Source organism: Acanthopagrus latus, chromosome 2 (genome assembly GCF_904848185.1).
Source record: "Acanthopagrus latus isolate v.2019 chromosome 2, fAcaLat1.1, whole genome shotgun sequence".
NCBI classification, from domain to species: Eukaryota; Metazoa; Chordata; class Actinopteri; order Spariformes; family Sparidae; genus Acanthopagrus; species Acanthopagrus latus.
In genome coordinates this window covers 26,590,991-26,611,812 of record NC_051040.1, presented here as the reverse complement: position 1 = coordinate 26,611,812, position 20,822 = coordinate 26,590,991, and the positions used below count along the sequence as shown (strand labels likewise).

The 20,822-nt window shown below is 40.4% G+C and overlaps 1 protein-coding gene across 1 annotated transcript in view; it reads right to left on the bottom strand.

Moving 5' to 3' along the window:
* The window catches only part of zgc:153039 (uncharacterized protein LOC767698 homolog), a 65,332-nt gene that overhangs the window by 12,502 nt on the left and 32,008 nt on the right, over positions 1 to 20,822 (bottom strand). Inside the window, exons 8-9 of the mRNA XM_037074739.1 lie at positions 18,820 to 18,902; positions 10,543 to 10,667 (exon numbers count right to left, since the gene is read on the bottom strand). Coding sequence (XP_036930634.1) covers positions 10,543 to 10,667; positions 18,820 to 18,902 — 208 coding nt within the window. The remainder of the gene's footprint in view (positions 1 to 10,542; positions 10,668 to 18,819; positions 18,903 to 20,822) is intronic.

Sequence of the window (20,822 nt, the reverse complement as noted above, 5' to 3'; positions counted from 1 at the left end):
GCCAGGGTATCCGGGAGTTGAACCACTGACCTTCCGATAAGTGGACGACCCACTCTACCTCCTTAGTGGCAGCCGCCCCATGATATATATACCTTACTGTGCAAACTTCAAATGTATTTTTTTCAAAGGAGAAATTCTCTTAACCCATTATATATATACTGACGTGTTGAAAACATGGTGTGACACTCTGAAATCTGTGTAGACCAACTGAAATACTTTTCAGTTTGGGCATATTTTGTAGATGATAAATGTTCTGTTTCTTTGTTTAAAGTAAAGAGGGGTTCTCTTGCTTATGTTATCTTCTGGCTCATATCCAACACCTCTGAAGGGGCACTTTTCAATAGTCAGTTCTTTAGACCACTGAGGATTTTGGTGAAAAGGCAGCTGGAATGAAATCAAGATTGTTTCGAACATGGTTATCCATCAACCTGGGTTGGAAAAGTTGCTGAAACAAGAATCACATACTGAATTAAGTAGTAGAAGAGCAAGAATTATATTTTCAGCCAGAGTGGTGCTACAAACTGAAATTATTCCCAACCTGTCGTCCATTTTAAGACATCAATGGTAGGGCTTTTTCAGCCAGATCCTGAATTATCTTTTACCCTCTAAGATCCACTTCTTTAAGTCTTTAAACCCAACTGTTGTTCATACACATTTATGAGATTTATAGCTCTGAAATCTTTCCCATATGGTGTCCAAAGATGAATCCTAATGACTTTCATAATCAATGCAAGCTGATTTACAACCATCTTCTAGTTTGACCACAGTAAACTTTATCTTTTTACAGCCAATTATTTTTATGCCCAATTTAAACTAATGGTCTATTTAATCTAATGTAATCTGAAGTCATCTAATGTAATCTAACAGCTCAGAAGCGTTTCTTTAAAACGACAAAAATGTTTTTATTCATCAGATTAGCAGCAGAGTGAAGCTATGCCAGAAACAGACATGATCTAATTATAAGCACTAAGAAACATTTTCACCCCAAAAAATCAAAAACTTCCTTTCTTTTCCTTTGGGACCAAAATATCAAACAGACAGGCAAAGGAAATGTTAAGGCCAGTACAATACCAGTAGCACGTCCATGAAGTTATGAAGTTCTAACGTGTTTGATTGTTGTTTCTTTTGGATCTGGAATTACTTGGATTGAACCTTTACTCAATATGTTTTTTTCAGTGTGTTATTTAAGCTTAAAGTCTGGTGACTAGCATGTTGTGTAGTTCATGTGAAAAGACTTTACGCATGAACCATCTCATTTTGCTGACAAAAAACAAAGAATATGAAATTCAGTAATTTTGTAAAAGTGGATGAGCCCGGAAAATGGAAAATGAAATCACTTTCACCTGCACTGAGGGAGGCTCTTAAATAGCTGAAAGACAGACATGAAAGAATTACATTTGCCTGTGTTTCAGTGTCAGAGAGTTTTCCACCTCAGCAGGTATAAAATACTTTTTAGTACAGGAAACATTTAAGACACTGTTAGAAATTTAGGAATTAAACAGTTAATGTATGACTATCAGACAGTAGAGAATTTAGAAAACAATGCACATTGCAATGTCACACTATTGTGAATACCTAGTTGGTGAAGCTCATGCTGGCCTGATTTTGTGAGACTGTCAAGCTTGTTACCTCAGCACACTTTTATTCAGCTCGATGGGGATTTCAGAGGTCATTTCTGACGTGTTATTAAACAAACATCCTGTTCTCGGTCAGTGTTGCCGAGGCTGTACTTGTGAATGCTTTCTTGGTTTCTGACATCATGATTTTTTTTAAAACCTCACCTCTCTCCCACTCTATCATTTTCCACTACTGTGACTGTTGCTCCAAAAGATCAAGCTGTGACTATACAGTCTCGTAGTACCACTGTCTGATACAACCCAGTGTCAACTGAATACCAAGCAACAGTACGTGCACTCATACAGACTCTGGTGAAGACAACACACAGAGTACACTTACATACTCTCAAACGCATTTACAAAGTCTTACACTGGCACCTCAATCAATCAATATATACAGTGGCTTGCAAAAGTATTCACCCCCCTTGAACTTTTCCACATTTTGTCACGTTACAACCACAAACATAAATGTATTTTAATGGGATTTTATGTGATAGACCAACACAAGGTGGTGCATAATTGTGAAGTGGAAGGAAATTGATACATGGTTTTAAAACATTTTTACAAACAAAAAACAGAAAAGTATCTCAACCCCGAGTCAATACTTTGTAGAACCACTTTTCGCTGAAATGACAGCTTCAGGTCTTTCGGGGTAAGTCTCTACCAGCGAAGCACATATAGAGACTGAAATATTTGCCCATTTTTCCTTGCAAAATAGCTCCCAGCTCAGTCTGACTGGATGGAGAGTGTCTGTGAACAGCACTTTTCAAGTCTTGCCAGAGATTCTCAATTGGATTTACGTCTGGACTTTGACTGGGTCATTCTAACACATGAATATGCTTTGATCTGAACCATTCCATTGTAGCTCTGGCTGTATGTTTAGGGTTGTTGTCCTGCTGGAAGGTGAACCTCCGCCCCAGTCTCAAGTTTTTTGCAGACTCTCACAGGTTGTCCAAGCTTGTCCTGTATTTGGCTCCATCCCTCTTCCCATCAACTCAGACCAGCTTCCCTGTCCCTGCTGAAGAAAAGCATCCCCACAGCATGATGCTGCCAACACCATGTTTCACAGTAGGGATGGTGTGTTCAGGGTCATGTGCAGTGTTAGTTTTCTGCCACACATAGTGTTTTGCATTCAGGCCAAACACTTCAATTTTGGTCTCATCTGACCAGAGCGCCTTGCTCCACATGTTTGTTGTGCCTGCCGCATGGCTTGTGGCAACCTGCATGATTTTGTTTCAACAATGGCTCTCTTCTTGCCACTCTTCCATAAAAGCCCGATTTGTGGAATGCATGACTAATAGTTGTCCTGTGGACAGATTCTTCCACCTGAGCTGTGGATCTCTGCAGCTCCTCCGGAGTTTCCAGCCTGTTGGCTGCTTCTCTGATCGATGCTCTTCTTTCCCAGCCGGTCAGTTTAGGTGCACGGCCATGTCTTGGTAGGTTTGCAGTTGTGCCACACTCTTTCAATTTTCGGATCATGGATTGAACAGCTGTTCAAAGCTTTGGATATTTTTTCCATATCTAACAACTTTATCCTTGACCTGTCTGGTGTGTTCCTTGGGCTTCATGATGATGCCGATGCTGTTTGTTCACTAATATTATCTAACAAACCTCTGAAGCTTTTACAAAACAGCTGTAAAAATACTGGGATTAGTTTACACACAGGTCGACCCAATTTACTAATTAGGTGACTTCTGAAGGCAACTGGTTGCAATGGAATTTATTTAAGCTTATTAGAGTAAAGGGGGTTGAATACTTTTGCACACCACACTTTGTGTTGGTCACATAAAATCCCATTAAAATACATTTACATTTGTGGCTGTAACGTGACAAAATAGGCCATAGCTTCAGTATTTTTTTTTTTTACCCATAAGAACCCAGACCCATTTTTGGACATTTAAAATTTTGAACATCAAGTTGGACAATTAAAGATTTTAGGGCAATTAATGTGTTTGTTACTAGCGTGTCACCATGGTTTCTTAAGGGTTAAAAGGTCAGATTTGAACAACAAGTCCTCTGGATCTTAATGTCACACAAACCTTAATTACTTCAACTCTAATTATCCAAGCATGCACACACCAACACAGCTACACAGGCATTTAAGGTGCAACTGCACAGCAGCATCAGAACGAATGTGGAGTTAATGCTGGGACAAGACTAATTAAGGCAAACAGCACACATAGATAATTAGCTGCAGATCTCTCAGTGTTTGTGTGCATGAATTTCAATATATGAATGAGCCTATCAGGTGTACTCATAGCATGTCAAAATATAATGTCATACACGGTATGTGTGTTCCATCTAAGTGTAAATGAGTTGAAGAGGTCCCGGAGTTGGGAGCCACAGTGGATGGAAGCGCTCACATATTTGGAGGATCATGTAATTGACCCCAATTTCCCAGTAATAACTGCAGCGGTGTGGATAAACAGTCATTAAAAGAGTCCCAGCTGTAATTACACAACACAGCTCCAATGTCCAAGCGAGCTTCCTGCATGGATACACTCACAGGTTTAGACTACTCAGGAGGGGGAAAAGTAACTCCTGCTGAACACCACACAACAGGAGAGTGTTAAAGTATCGAGGGGACAGACCACCCTGTGACTAAATTAGAAGACGGACCGACAGACGGTCGAGTTAGTCATTAACCCTCCTGTTGGTAAAGTTATCCTTATCAACAACTGGGGGAGAGAGAATGGGAGCAGGGCTAAGGTTAGAAACTTGAAAAGATCAAAGATGCTGAAAGCCAATATATTACATTGATATCCAAGAGTCTCATTCTGTGTAACTGAGACTGTAAATCTGCCCCATTTGTTAAAATTAATAATAGCAGTTCAAACCTGATCAATCTTAATTTTTGAGGCAGATGTCAAAATCTGAGTCAAAAACAGCCAATATACATTATACTGGCGGAAATTCATTTTTGGCTCCAGGGAGTGCAATGTCATTCTTTCCATATTGGACGATTTTGAACAAATCTGGTACAGATATTCATGGTCCCCAGAGAATGAAGCTTAAAAACTGAGGTGATCCTCTGACATTTGCTCTAGTGCCACAAGGAGGTATATGTTTTTTGGCTTCAAGTGAAATATTACGCAGATGCCATGACATCTGGTACAGACATTCATGCCCCCCAAAGGATTCAGCTGGCTGTGGAACTCTGAAGTTATCCTTCATGCACATATAAAACTTATTCCTGGGCAATGTTACCTATCTTGTCCCTTTGGTATCCATATAGCATATAGCATCACCCCAGCTGGGTTGGTTGACATTAGCCTGCACTATGGGATTTACTTTATGTTTTTTGGCTCTAAACCTGATAACATGACCCTAACCCTAACCCAGGAAGGAAAATTCTCTGAATCATCATCCTAGACCACATGGGACACTGAAGCAGGACTGAATGTCACATAAATGAATTTAGTAAGGTGGTTAGCAGCCCTTTAAGCTTGAGTCAGGCAGGTTTCACAACAGGTTTTAAGGACTGACCTTCCTCACACAGCACACTGGGATGATTCCTGCAGTTAAAACTTGATAAGAAGCTCCATCATATTATAATTGGATGACTGCTGTATATCATCTTGACGTACCTGTATTAGCTCTATCCTAGCATTGTACGCACAGTTGTGCCATACAGATCTATAATCCTTAAACTTTGCTTTTCTTCTTCTTGACTTCATCACTTAGCATCCACGGTCTCATCTTATCCCTCTCTCCATCCCATTGAAAAACCGGTGTAATTACGCTAAAAGCTTGCCCACCAGGTCTGCCTTCCCCCCCACCCATGTCTTTTGTCTCGGTGCTCCCTCCATACAATCACCTCGCTCTCACCCATTCTTGCTGTCCCTCTTGTTCTCCGGCAACTGAAGTCACTTTGCTGACACAGCAAAAGCACCCAGAAATAATTGCCGCCAATCAAGTCCTTAGAGACATTAAGAAAAAGAAACTGAGACCGATGAAGATGGAGAGAGGAGACCCGGCCTTCAGCCAAGAGACACGTCATAACTGAGGCAAAGTGGGGACAGAAACTTTATCCTCACGCTCCCTCCCACACAGACACACACTCACACAGGGGGGGCTGCCAGAAGATGCCAGATTCTATAAGTGAGAGGTCAGTGAGTGTATGAGACGTTACGTCAGGCAGCGTCCCAACACTGGCACAACACCAGTGATGACTGGAGTGACTTTACAGAACCACTTAAGAACTGAAGAAATCACTTCATAAGGGAGCAGCCTGGTTTAACACGATAACTCAATGTGACCTAAAATCTACCAGAACACAGCTGCATGATGGGATCAATCTTAGGTAATCTTGTTACACCATAACTGACATAAAGGCATGACTTAAAGAAATCCTGTCATTATTGTTACAGCTCGTTTTGAACTATTACTTCAAGTATCACACTTCCATAAAATTGGGGGAATTGGGGGAAACATGGAGACAGGACACTAAGGGTGATATCAAGACAACAGAAGCTGAATAATAAATAATAATGCGATAGTTTCAGATCTTTTTCCTATATAAAGATTTACTGTTCAAACTGATAAACTTTGTCAGTTTTCTTACTTTTTTGGAATCAGTGCTGTACAAATAACTCAACAGTTCAAGAGCCTTCAAGGCAAAAAAGACCTGACCACAAACCAAAGCCCTGAATAACTGGTTAAAGCTAAGGCTGAGGGTAAAGGCACATTTATCCTCAACCGTTTTCATGTCATACCCCTCCATTAACAGATAATGATTCTCTAACAACCCACTGTCTCTCATCCATCCAGACACAGCTGACCATCCATCTGGAATGTTATACACCCCAATCTGTCAAATCACTCTGACTCAATTTGGACAAAGGACAGGGCCAGCAGAGGACGAAGCTTTTTGTTTTGGGAGCTAATTTCAGCTGGTCACTTCACAGATTATTACAAAGACTGCTGCAGAGAATGCCGCTGATGTAACGTAGACATCAGATGGCACTGAGCTAGTAAAAAGTAAAACGAGTAAAAAATGTGTTTCTTGTTGAGCTGCCAGTTGTGCCACCCCGCCTCCAACTGAAGGTCATAGCCTGCGTGTGACCGAGTTCCACTTTCCAGAAACATCCTTTGGCATAAAGTGCGGGGCGCTTGCTCATGTCCCGAATCCGGGCCATTGCCTTTAATACTGCATGTGTTTATGTCTGTGTGTCTGTGTGTGTGTATGTGTGTGTGTGTGTTTGTGTGTGTGTTTGTGTGTGTGTGTGTGTGTGTGTGTGTGTGTGTGTGTGTGTGTGTGTGTGTGTGTGTGTGTGTGTGTGTGTGTGTTCATGAGTGTTTAAGCCACAAGTCTGAGTGGCCAGTGCCCATGCAGCATCAGCAGCAGGACACACAGTACCCTCTGAGGAACACTTCATACAGCTGGAGGCACCGCTGATAAAGCTGCAGCCAACAGAATCCTCCTCACGCAACACACACACAAACACACACATACACAAAGATAACACTGCAAACACACGCACAACAAGGAAACACCCACACAGACAGTCCTAAAGGCGGATTTACTCACACATCAGTGATCATTAAAAAAAGAAGAAAAAAAAAGACTTGGATCTCAGACGCACACTGTTTCCAAATTGCATACCTTCGCTTTCCTCTTGTATACTCTTATGTGCAAACACGCATGCACACAAATACAAACACGCTTAACAAGCAGGCATCTTTTCCGCTACATCATAATTTCAATCCCTCCCCTCCCCTTCACACCAGCAAATTTAAGGGAAAGGGAAATATTTCTGCTAAATTAGTTATGCTAATTACAGAGCAGTTCTCTGGGGGAGAGACGGCGCTAAATGGCTTTTAATTCTTTTTGCCTGGAAAGAGACGTGGGAGCGAGCCAGACAGAAAGTGCAGTGAAAAAAAAAGCACAGGGCACAAGCAAAAACAAAAACAAAAACAAACACACACACAACCGCCGTTCAAATTGGCCCGGTGACACAGCAACAATGAACTAAAAGTATTAACAACTCAGGGGAAGAGGAAGGAGGCCCAAAGCAGGCGGCTGGCCAGACAACAAGCTGCCTTATCAGCTCCGGGGCCCAGGGTCCTCCGGCCGACCGGGAGATGAACGATCGGTAGGGAAAAAGTTTTGCAGCTAACTTCGTGTCCTGTAGCCTTTGCCAGCGGTCACACAGTGATAACGAGGCATGAACAGATAGCATGCAACACTGTACATGGAAGGCACTAGAGGAAACACTGGGCACTCCGAGTGTGCTGTACAAAAAGTTAAAGTTCCTCTCTCACACCCAATCAACAAACAACTCCTGTAAACACTTATATTACAAAGTAGACAGTGTCTACTGACGCTGACAGTGCGCTCTAGTGGCAGATGAAATTGATGCATTTTGATACTCCTACATCTCAGATTCTAAAAAAGTTAGGAACACATTTAATGTTTTTCTCTCATCAGCTTCACTGATTTTTGTAAACGTATGCTTATTCTGAACTTGATGGCAGCAACACGTTTCAAACAAGTTTAGAAACAACAGGTCCAGGTGAATAATTGACACATTCATGCCACTTCATTATTTCCTGAAGGATCAAGGCCCTTTTCATCACAAAAATAAATGATCACATCTCTGAATTGTATTTTAAGGAGATAACAGACTCAGAGTTAAAGCGGAGGTAAAGCTGCTGTAGGCCATTTTTCTTCAAATACTGTCCTTTGCATGGCCTGTAGTATAAACAGTCAGTGGGAGTTGGAATTGGTAGCTTTCTCTGTTTCGTCATGGCTGCTGTAGGAACTAGAACAGGGGGATCCTCAGCCTGTTCCCAGAGCAGACAGGACTGCCTCTTTAAGGAGTTCACTGTCCTGATTGGATAAAGTGGATAGGGATATCAAAATATTTCTTTTCTCATTTATTGCGTAAGCATGAGGAGGAGAAACATGAGTTACTGACCAAACACTCAATAGCAATAACTGTTACAGCAGCTTTTAATCTGTTGTTGGTTGAATTACTAACATAAGCACTCAGAATGATATTCTAAGAATAGTACTGCATTAAAAACTGGACAGTCACAGAGACACTTTGGTTTATTCAAATTCTCTCTTTGTGCTGGGACAGTTGTCTCTGTCTAATTCTTATTTCATAAGTAGGGAAATCTCATTATAAAACAAAATTGCTTAATGATTGGGGTAAATGAACAGTGGAGGCAGACAATAGTAAATAAGCTTAACTCTAAATGAAATACATGCTTTAAAGGCTCATTAAGGCTGAAACACAGGGCCAAAGCTGGTTGCATCTCTCCCAAAGATATGATTCCAGAGCTATTAAACTGAAACTCTTGCCAAAATGCAACTTAGGCTTTATTTGTGAATATGTATATGTATATGAATCAACCCTTTGTGTAAAAGCATAATTACGATGAAAGAGGTACTTTTAAGATTTACCGTATTTTCGTCGGCGGGTCAAGCTCATTTTCTCAGTGCAAGGTGCACTCTTACGATAGCATTAAAATCGCTATTCTTAAAATACTAAGAAGGCTCGACACAACATGAAACTTTGCTTGTAGTATCACGAGGGTCTCTACACATGAACATGAGCACTGAGAACATTGTTTGTGTACACAGAGTTTGCATTTTGGTGAGAGTTTCACTTAAACAGAAACAGGTTTGCCATGCAAAAAAACAGGGCTGCTCTGATTTTTTGGGGGGATATTGTTCATCATGCCGCTTCTCTAAAATGTGACGAGACAATTTCATGCTGTCAAGGAGCATGCTCTCACAGGCGCAACAACCAAGACCAGGTGTATAAACGATGTGCACGCAGAAAAAACATGCCTTTTCACACACATAACCTGGCATTTATATATCTATTACATGAATGCCTTTATACAAGGTATCTAATCCAAAATGTTTTCCACATGTACAGTATGTTAACACTGATTTCAAGCAGACATGATAGATCTATCCTTGATGTTGGCAGCTGTGGATGTTCTCCCATGTCTTACAAATCACTTCCAACTATCACTGCAGAAGAATAGATAACACCAAATGTGCCACTGCAGGCAACCTGTCATAACAATAAAGTGATGCATGGTGGTAAACAGTTTCTCTATCCAATAAAAAAATAAATAAAAATAGTTATCATGTTCAAATGTACTTCCCAGGGAGTGGAGGAGTTTAATGGAGGAAGGAATGTATTTTAGAGAAACAATATAGGCTATTGGATGTGGAGATGGACTTTCTTTAAATTGAAGATAAAGATTTGAATGCCAACATATTTTCTCTATGACATCGACATCACATCGCTCATAAAATCTGAAATAACTCTTTAAAAAGTTGCAGAGTGAAGCAGACGCCAAACTCTGGCCGCAGTGATGTTATGATGTGATCATCCAGCGACATATACACCAACACCCGCCTCAGGTTTTGCTGCCGCCGTGTGGAAATGGCTTCAGGGAGCTTTTATAAATCAGGATCATTGCAGGTGTCCGAGGAACACAAACAACACACACCAATGCACATACACAAACACTGTAAATTTAAATCTTTAAGCATCTGCACTGTTGCTCCAGCCTCCACTTCAGGCTGCGCCCCCACAGAAACAAATACACACAAACTCCCATTTTTATTGTTGGTCCCTCTCCAGTATGGGGCTATAAGCAGTGGCCTGTTTTTATGTCTTTTAATTAGTACACTGTCACCATGGCAGCATCCAGCTGGCAAACAACCACCGCCTTATGAACACACACATAAACAATGGTAGAGGTAGAAAATAAAGAGGGAGAAGGAGTGTGTTTAGGGAGGAGAGTGTGCTACAGAAAGTCACATCGCAGGTGTTGCCCATGGGCCTTCATTGTGATGGGTAAAGAGTGTGTGTGTGTGTGTGTGTGTGTGTGTGTGTGTGTGTGTGTGTGTGTGTGTGTGTGTGTGTGTGTGTGTGTGTAAGTGACATGTGTGTACCTGAAATTTGGTGCAGATGCCCATTCCAGAGCCAGGCAGGCCAAGTCCACGGCAGCATACACCAACAGGAAGAAAATGGTCACAATACTGGCGATGGTGTTGAGTTTCCCTGAGAACAGCACCAGCTAGACGGAAAGAACAACGCAGAGGAGGGAGAGAAAGAAAGAGGGAAAAAGAGATAGAGGATTAACATTCATAGCAACCAGTCATTCCAAAGTGGGACAGAGGAACGCATTTTAATGCCTTCCTCATGTGACCTTTTCCGACACCAACCTACTTTTCATTCTCCAAAACGAATCTCTAAAATATGAAGTCAGGCGCGTGATTTGCATGTTCATGTGCATCCCAAGTAAAAATCAGATGGTAAAACATCTGATTTATAAGTAACGCAGTGTCACCTACCTTCATTTGGAAAATGGCTCATGTATCAGTCTTAAAGGCCCCTCCAGTGTGTGAGTGAAAGACCTCCTCTAGAAATCCGTGTCCGAAATGTTTTTTCTATAACATTTCCTAATAAAATATTCTTTAAAAAAAAAAAACGCCATCTGCTAATTTTCCCTCATTGTCAAATATCTATGATACCATAAACATGCTCATACATATGCGTGCAGAGATTTAAGAAAATGTTCCATTTTCAGCCGATAGATGTGAAAAAACAGTCAAATCTAACTTGCATTTCCCTTGTTAGTTTAAGCTTGTCAATCTGTGCCAAGCCACGCCCAAGATGGATCTTCTCCCTAGCAGGACCAAAGCACACCCTCCAAGCAGACGGTGGTGACATAGTGCAACCCCATCGAACGCATGATGATGACTTCCCTTCTCCCCCTCAAACAACCGCGTGTTGTACAGAACTCAGGTCCATGCAGGAAACCTGTGTCTAGGTCTCTAGATCTTTACAGTTTTGTACTTTATTTTACTGTTTCACAATGTTTGCTTCATGCTGTTTTCCGGAGTCTTGCTAGGCTACTGCTGATTAAAACGGAAACACTTTCCGATACTGCTGCCTGATGATAAAAGTTTATATTTCACAAAATAAAGGAGGTTTATTTTGTATTGCGAAGAATTTATAGGTCATGAAACATGGTTATCACCGGAGCTATGTTAGCGGTGAATCTTTGATAATACTGCAGTCTAATCACTATAACCAAAACTCAATTCAAGATTCAATTTAGATATGTAATTTTCTTCGTATCTCTTAATTTATAATTTGAAGTGGTAGCCTAGTATTCACATCCTGCAGATACAACTTGAAAATGAAATGAGTAGCTGAAGACATCAAGTGTTAATCTTACTATATGGACCAATCCAAACATGGCTGCCCTGCGTCAAATTTAAGTCCACTGTTTGAGGTCTTAGCTGGCAACACATGAGATGCCTGCTACCTAAGCATTTTATACATTGCTTTATACATTGTTATTAATTAAAAATGAGAGACAATCTCTTTTAGTTGAGTTTAGTTAACGAGGGGATTTTGCCAACTGTGAACCAGATCCAAAACAGAACCGGTAATCAGATCTGAACCCTGGCAACTGCAAATAAATGGTAGAGAATCAGAATCCTCCCCTGCATGGAAAAATAAACAAATACATTCAAAATTATTTGCAAAAAAAAATGTTCTAATTAAAAATACAAATTCTACACACAGGGGCTTTGAGTAGTCTGTTATCAAGGTCGGGGCTTCCACACATTTTTCGAGTCAAGGATCCCAAGATAATTGAGCACTTGTCCAGTCTGGTCCCAAGGAACCTTTTTCCTGCCGTTAGATAGGACTATCTGTCTGCACTGTAGTTGGAAGGTGACAGCAAGGATAGAGTTTTAGCAACATCTAGGAAGCAAGAATTCAAATTAATTTGTTCTCCGTTTTCCAGGGGACCAGTTTAGGACCTCAGCTGGTCCCCAGGCTCCACTTCTGGAGCCACTGATTGAGGCTAATGTTCAGTTTGAATTAAGATGCTATCGGCTGCATGCGCTCGGCTACGTCAGTCAGAGCAGCTTCGTAGCTGCCAAGTCGAGCTACAATTAAAATTCTCAGTCTGATGCGTGTTGATTGTGCATGATTGTATGAGATTCTCCCCTCCTCTCTAACTGAGGGGCAGTAGGTGACTTCTAACAGAGATAGGAAATGATGACCCCATTAGAAGTACGGCTCACTGCCATGTTCTCTGACATCACTATGTGTGAACAGGGCTGTGTGTGACCCACTACTTTTGTTCTTGGCTTTAACATCCATGGTAACTCTTCTAACTGTTTCGTCTGCATTACATTTTGCTATAATAACCACAATCATTGTAAGATTTACAATGTAAGAACGAGCGGATATTTGTGTCAACAAAGCAGAATTTGGTGTTTTAAAGATGCATTGTTTGAATTTTTTGCCCATTTGGGGGTAACGCAATAGGCCAACACAACGCAAATGTACAGTCCTTATCACCTCATAAAGCTGCTTTGGATAACTTGTTACATACAGTTGCACATTTACAGCCAGGCAGACAGCTTGTTAAAATAGAAGTATTGGTTGGTGCAGCTGTAAAGCTCCATTCGAGCCAGAGATTCTTCCTGTTGTTTGGTTAACGTTTGTATTTCAAAAAGGAAATAAATCATTAGCATTGCTACTAGAGGTGTTCATTTTTACTTGCAAAAAGCTTACTATGTTTACAGAAAGACACTTTTTGTATTTACTTAAAGACTGTTATATGTGTGTGCAAAAGCCCAAATATCTACTAGTACTTAAACGCAGCATGCATTTGTGGATCTTGAGATCAGGAGATCCAAGCACACACTTTTAACAATCTGTAAATAAATACAGAAGAAAGTCACTCATGTTTTTAGATATCTATACATACAGTAAGCTTTTAAAAATGAGTAAAAATCTCTGTATACAATATTTGTATTTGTTCAGGTTGTAATGGGTGCATTTGTGTTTTATATATGTGTTCAAACTGCTTCGTACTTGTGTGTGGAATGGAACACGCATTTGTGAGTACCAAAAAATTAGGCACAAATTGTTGGACACATTTGTAAATGCAATTTTTCATTTGAAGATCATTTTCAGACTAATCTCTCTCCATAAATGACTTGCTTTCTAGCTGACAATGCTGGTGCCTCAACAGCTCCTTAAACCGTCCTCTCAGCACGCCTGCACAAGCTCGGAGGATGATGTACGACTTCCAGACTTTATTTCAGTCACACAACATTGTTCATTTCAGACAACGGCATAGTCTTTCTAAGTTTTTAATTTAAGTATTTGATCCACATTGTCAGGAAATAACTAAAAATGTCATTAAAGGAGACCCATTGTGCTTTTCCTTTAGTGTGTTATTTAGGTTCTTGTGCATGTAAAAGGTCAAAATCTACACCAATAGAAGCTCCTTTCTCCCACAGAAAACACTGCTCCTGAAGCACCCTCATCAGAAATCTCACCTGATATTCTGTGACTTCTAGGCAGGACATTAGGTCTCCATGTCACACATTTGCATAATATATGTCTAGCGTCTAGTTTGGCTCATCTGCTGTTATTAGTGGCACTGGCACAGACTTGTGAGCTAACCAATCAGAGTAGACTGGGCTTTTTGGAAGGGCCGCCTTAAAGAGACAGGAGCTAAAACAGAGCGATCAGACAGTTCCATAAGAACTATAGCTGAACTATTCATCCAGTGTCTAAATTGCAATCATGACCTACAACTGTGTTTTGAACTGAGCACTGGCATAAACACTTTGAAGTTATAACTATGGAAAACTTCTCAACTGCCACCTTCCGTTCCACCTTCTTACTTTGGTGGAGGAAAACTAAGTGAGCATAGACATTAAACATTTTGGCAAAGACCATCATTAGCTCTTCTGCGCTGAATGAAACCTTTTCTGTGGATGTGTTATCATCAAATGTGCTTTCTTTATGTGTATGCAAGCTGCTGAGACTGATGGTGCAGAACAAAGAGACAGCACTGTACCTGGAACAGAGTATAGTCTTTCCCTCCAATTATCATGCCTTTTGCAATTGGCCATTGAGAGACTGCGCTGGAGTTGGAGTACATTTTCTTGAGCTCAAGGGCATTTCATTAGTATTAACAGAGTAAAAGAAAGTAGAAACTGTGTGATCACTTTGTGACCATGAAGCAGAAGTAAACTGAAGGGGAGAGAGAGGAGAGAAGGTAATGATGGGGAATTGAGATTAATGATGTCACATTATTGACAGGCGGTCAGAAACAGAGAAAGAATGATGAACTGAGGGAGCAATGAAGATGGAGAAGAGAGGAGAGAAAAAATGAGATGGATAAAAGAGAGGGGACAGAAAGAAAGACAAGTGAAAAAGACAAGGCGGTGAGCAAGCATCTCTGACCTCTGGCAGTCAAAGTCAGTGGGAGTCTCTCCAGCGCTCCCTTGGGTGCGTGCTCTACTAGAGCATTAATTAGCCATTAACTCACAGGCCTGCATGGACAATTGCTGTCATAGCGCACAAAGTATGTGTGTGAGTGTGATGTGTGTGACATGTGTGTGAGCGCGCAACCACACACACTAAATCTCAATTTGAAAGACTGCTTTTACTGGAAAGCCATGTGCATAAATTGCCATAAATTTGAAACTGAAATAAGCGGCCTTACACAGACACTTTTATCAAATTGAATCGAACTGTGTGGAAGCAGCTGAGTGATGCGTTGGGCTATAACAACAACAACAACAACAACAACAACTGCCAACCATTTTCCAGGAATGTCTCCAGATTACAGGTAGCAATTGGGTTCAGATGCAGCACGGCTCATGAAGCAATTAGTTACAGAAAAGGAATCCTTTCTTAAGTTATTACGTGAGGAGTAATTAACACAATTTTAAACAAAACTTTTGCAGTTAACTGATTTTGGGGCAATTATTGAAGCTGTAAGTGACTGAATTTGTACAAAGATTTGTTAATTTAGGATCAATTATATATGAAAAGAAAAAATTACGCTGGCTGTAAAAGTTAGGACTCTTGAGAGGACCCATTATAGGCTCATTTTCAGGTTCATACAAAATATTTGGGGTAACTAGTAGAAAATGTTTACATGCTTTAATATTCAGAGAAAAAGCACCTCTGCCCTCCAAAAAAGCCCACTCTGCTCTGACTGGTCAGCTCTCACAGGCCTGAGCAGGCACTGCAGATTATAGTTCTGCATCGGTCTATCCATCTCTCCTTCTTTTTGAAGGGTTACCTGGAAATGATGGCACCTTAACACACAGGCTCTCAAATTGCTTTTTTTCAAGCAAATATTAGATTGAGGGCTTTAGATCGATTGCTTTTTAGAATGTTTTGCATGGTGTTAATTTTCACTGGGAGCTATGAATTTAAGGCTTGAGAAAAGTGGCTCCATATGTGAAACTCAGTGTTTTCAAGTGCAATGTCCATTTTTTGCATCCAATCTAGACCAGACTTACCTTCACCTCACATATCCAAACTTTTTGTTTTTCTTCATCTCTCCTTTCTCTTGTAGCCCGCTTATTTTCCCTTTACTTAAAAGTCCAATAATAGAAAGCCTTGGCTTGTGCCATCCCCCTCCTCCTCCTCCTCCTTCCCTTTCAATCCTGCGGTGTGTGAGTGTTCCAGGCGAGATTACAATCAGACTTTTGTCATCAGTGAATCATTCAAATGGTGGAGGAAGAGGCAGAGAGAAACCAGACGAGAGAGTCAATGATCTCTGATGGCGATGGCAGCGCAGCTAACGATTTCCATCTAATTGCTCCTCCTCTACTCATGGAGAGAGGCAAGGGATGAAGAGAGGAGGACGAGAGGGACAGAGAGTGAGAGAAAGAGAGAGGGAGCACAAATAATGACAAGCCATTCAGCCTTTAACACTCACCTCTGATAATGATGGGATAGTCAGGCCTATTTGCTCTTAAGATCCTCCTCCTCTTTGTCTCTCTATCCTCACCCTCCACCCCTTCTGCCAATATTTTCCTCTCAGTCTACATTGACTTCTCTCCCCCACGTAGAAGACACAATAGAAGAGAAAAAACACTACCGGAAGATTTCAGCTGTTCTAATACAACTGTATTCCTGGCCTCTGGCTAATCGGTCCCTGTCTAGACACAAGACACTAATTTTGAGGAACTTTGGGAAATGATGCCTTTCCTTCTCATGTTCCAAATGTTTAAAGTCACAGTGAATGGTTAAAGGAAGACCTGCATTTAAGAGTTGGACAAACTTTTGCCTACCCAGTAGGATAGTGCATCAACCATATACATTTATTTGAATATATAAATCTATACAATCTGCCGTTTGCATTTTCGTATTATTACGTCAATAATGGAAACTGCTGAAGTGGCCCTCCTACGAGACGACAAAATCAGCAGTGACTGGTAATATCTGCCAAACAATATATCCTTTGTGCTCAAATGTATTGGCTTTAAGCTATATTTCTGACAAACTAATGGTACGAGGGAGCTCACTGAAGTTGGGGGCAAAAGCTCCTCACACAGTTCCGAAGTCGGTAGCACTTTTTTAATAACATCATAAATAAATGGTAACCTTGTATAGTTAAATAAACTTGAGTTAATAGCTATTTCACTATTAACAAACAATGAAATGCTTTATAAATCATTTATTAAGTAACTGTATGACATGTATGGTAGCAACTGATGTTTGTAATACTGTTAATTGGCTAATAAATACTGTATAGTTCAATTATAAATATTATTTGCTGGCCATTTACAAGTTTCAACTGATGTTTATGAACCTTTAAGATTGATTAATAAATACAAAATACTATAAATATACCATTTATTAATCATAAAGTGGTGTGCTAAGTCTAAGGGTCAACATACATATGCTGTTATGGCACTTAGACCGTGGAATGAAAAATGGTTCACAATTTGCATTGCTACTTCTTGTTTAAGAAAGTATATTATTACTGCCTCTCATGTCCTTTGTGAGGACACTTTGTAACTATTTCAAGAAAAGTGCATTGATCTGATTTTCCAATTACAATTAGAATAGTGATCAGGAGAAAAAATAATTGTGTAACAAAACATAAAACAAATCGAAACGTAATTAAAATCTTAATATGGCCATTATTCAAATCATAAAAGCGGCACTTTTTTTGAGGATGGTCACATGTGATAAAAAGCTTTATAGAAACAGCACTGTTGTCCTGCAGAGATGCACTGCTCCAAAAGTCTTGTTCTACTGATGTAAGAAAACATGTTTGTTTGGTACAGACCCCCAACAAATGTCAGATCATTATGACTGTTATAGTTTTCTGCAATACAAACATGAATTAAGTGTGATGCAAAAATAATCATCCCCATTAATCATGAATCATATGGCAATATCTGTACAAATTATTGCAATGTGATATATTTAGTACAACATGATGCCCTACATTAAAGTTATTTCTTTTAAAAAGACAATGGAAAATAGCATTTCTCCCCTTAGTAAGATCTGTTTGGTGGAAAACAATTCAGTTACTTTTCTGGGAAACTCACTGAAAACTATTAAACCCAACACACTTCAATGGTTAAGCAGCACTTTTTTTGAAAGTATTAGTCAACAAAATTAATGACTTCAAGCATTATGCATTTGATACAAATGTACAAATTAACAACATGGAGAACATGTTTGTGTGGAGGCAGACTAAGCAGTCACAGGAACATCAAACTGATCCAGTTTTTTCCCTGAAGGAATCACGTGTGTTTGAAGGAAGAATCCTTTCGATTAAACAGGAGCACTTTCTGACCTTTCTGCCAGAGGAAAGTTTCTATGACAAGACTGCACAATCCAGACAATAGCAGCTCAGGCTGATTTTGTCCAACTACCTTGCCAACCTATTACACAGAAATAATAGTAGCTTGTTTGAAGCTTCTCTTCCTTCCCTTTGTACTAAGCTTCATCGCTCCCGTAGCTCAGCAGGAATTTCTCCTTGATTTATTGATTTCACTGAAATATTTAATACAAAGTCCACGGCTGGTGCAGTATCAGAGTTCTTGACCCCTTGAAGCTCTCTATTTTTAGGCCAACAAACACTTGAATTCAGTCAAACAGGCGGTGGAGTGTTGGAATTTGAACAAAATGTAGACCTGAGGGTAGTAAAGGAGTGTAATTGTTGTGTCTGAAGAAGAAATGTGATTTCTACACCCAGTTTCTCCTTAGACACCACTTTGGTCACATTTTATTTTACAACAAAATCTGCCAGTGCTGTCAGTGCCTTTGAGATTTGATGCCTTGAGTGGAAGCAGCTTTGTTGTGATTTTCCTTTGGGTGACTGCAGTCAGTAACGTATCAACTTTCTTTGATGGCTTTTCTCCACTAACCTGAACAAGGAACCAGGAGATGAGCACCGACATCCAGGGGTTACCGCTGTGGGACGTCTTCTTAGCTGGAGATAACACCTTACCTACCGGGATGAACAAAGATCATGGTGAAAATTAATGGGGGTGAAAATTACATTTATCATTCTTTAGTAGCAGCTTTCATATAACAATATCAATATCAACCTTCAAAACACAAATCATTGAAACCCTTGATGTATAAAGAAAAGAAGCTTTAATCACAGAGAGAATGAATGTCATGAATCACCATCCTTGTGTTTGATGATGAGATGAAAAAAGATATAGACTGTTCAATTGTCAATACCTGTAAAACTTCACACTAGCACAGTTCTACTTCAGCCCTTCTATTGACGCCTCCCTCAGTGCTGTTCCTGATGATTTCTGACACTGCTTTCCACAAGTCACCATGAAATATTAAAAGCACTCACTTTTCATGCAATGTTTGCTGCCAGTAGACAATTTCTCAGTGATTCACACAAGATAGAATATAAAATAGGAAACAGAATATTGGAAGACTGCAGAACAGTGGAGGGCTGCACGGAAGAGTTTTTGTAAGGACTTTAGCTTGGCCCTGAGGGATTTATAACAATTAATGGTTTTTGCTCCTTTTTCTCTTATAATTCATGTTGTATTTAGTTTGTGTAAGACACCAAAAATCAAACTATTGAACATCAGTCTTCAGATGGGCAATGACAACATTATAGTTTACAGATCAGATCATATCTGGAGCAGTCTCTGATGTTACTGACATTTTAAATGAAATACATGTAATTATAAGAGAGCGAGAGAGGGAAGGACAGTGAGTGGGTGGGCGAGACAGAGGCAGAGACAAATTACGATGACATGTAACTTTATTTAATACCTTATATGGTTTGCTGGGCAACATCTCATTTACATACAGCCTCTCATTTCTTTGATCATCATGAGATGAAATGTCATGTATGAAAAAACCTTTGTGACATGACACCATATTTTATGTAGAGTGGTGTGGCAGCCCTACACAGTTACACATTAAAGGCAGACCCAGTAAACACAAAAAGAAGTGAAAAAAGAAGGATTACTCAAAATGGGGTTAGGCCAGGGGTGGTGAGGAGGGAGGTGACTGTTGGAGGAGCAGGAGTCTGAGTTTAAGTCTAAATTTCACAGCAGATAAAGGACTAGAATTAAATCAGTGAGACTTTAAAGTCAAATCAATGCCACTGAGAGGGGCAGATTGAGTGATGGAGAGGATGGAGAAAGGCAGGACAGAGGTGAAGGAGTTGGAGATTAGCGAGTTATTGAGAAAAAAGAGATGGAAGAAGTCTACGTGTGTGTGTGTGTGTGTGTGTGTGTGTGTGTGTGTGTGTGTGTGTGTGTGTGTGCGTGTGTGTGTTGGAAAATTGACCCATCCATCACTCCGTTTGCATAGGACAGTGGCAAGGTTAAGCTGTGAGCAGCATGCATGAAATGACAACAGCAAGAACAACACATACACACACACACTTGCACATACAGTGTGGTCATCCTGACCATTTTATCCCTCCTACAAGACCATTACACGTTCATGGTCCCACAGTCATTGAGTCTTAATGAAACAGATTAATCTAAGTTAACCCTTTGGCTGTTGTTGAACAGACGGAATCATCTGCTTCTGCTCCAGCTAATCACTACATGGAGGAACACACACTTATGCAGTCATTTACCTCCCCTGACACACTCGCACGCACAGCCACACACACAGGCAGAAACAGGCCAAATATATTTGCAGCTGATCGAATAAATGAGCACAGGACTGGATAAGGAAGTTGCTCAGTCATTAATAATGACAAGGCAGCAGGCAGTATTGATGTACGTAGGAGCAAAAGGCAGCTCGAGGAGCCCAATCTTAATCCTGGAGCAAGGGGAGCACAGAGCAGTGCCAGTCTTATTGTTTCTGACCAATACAGCTGTTTTTGTGCTCAGGCCCCACACTGTACAAGTAGTAAAGGTACTTGTACCCACCTGTG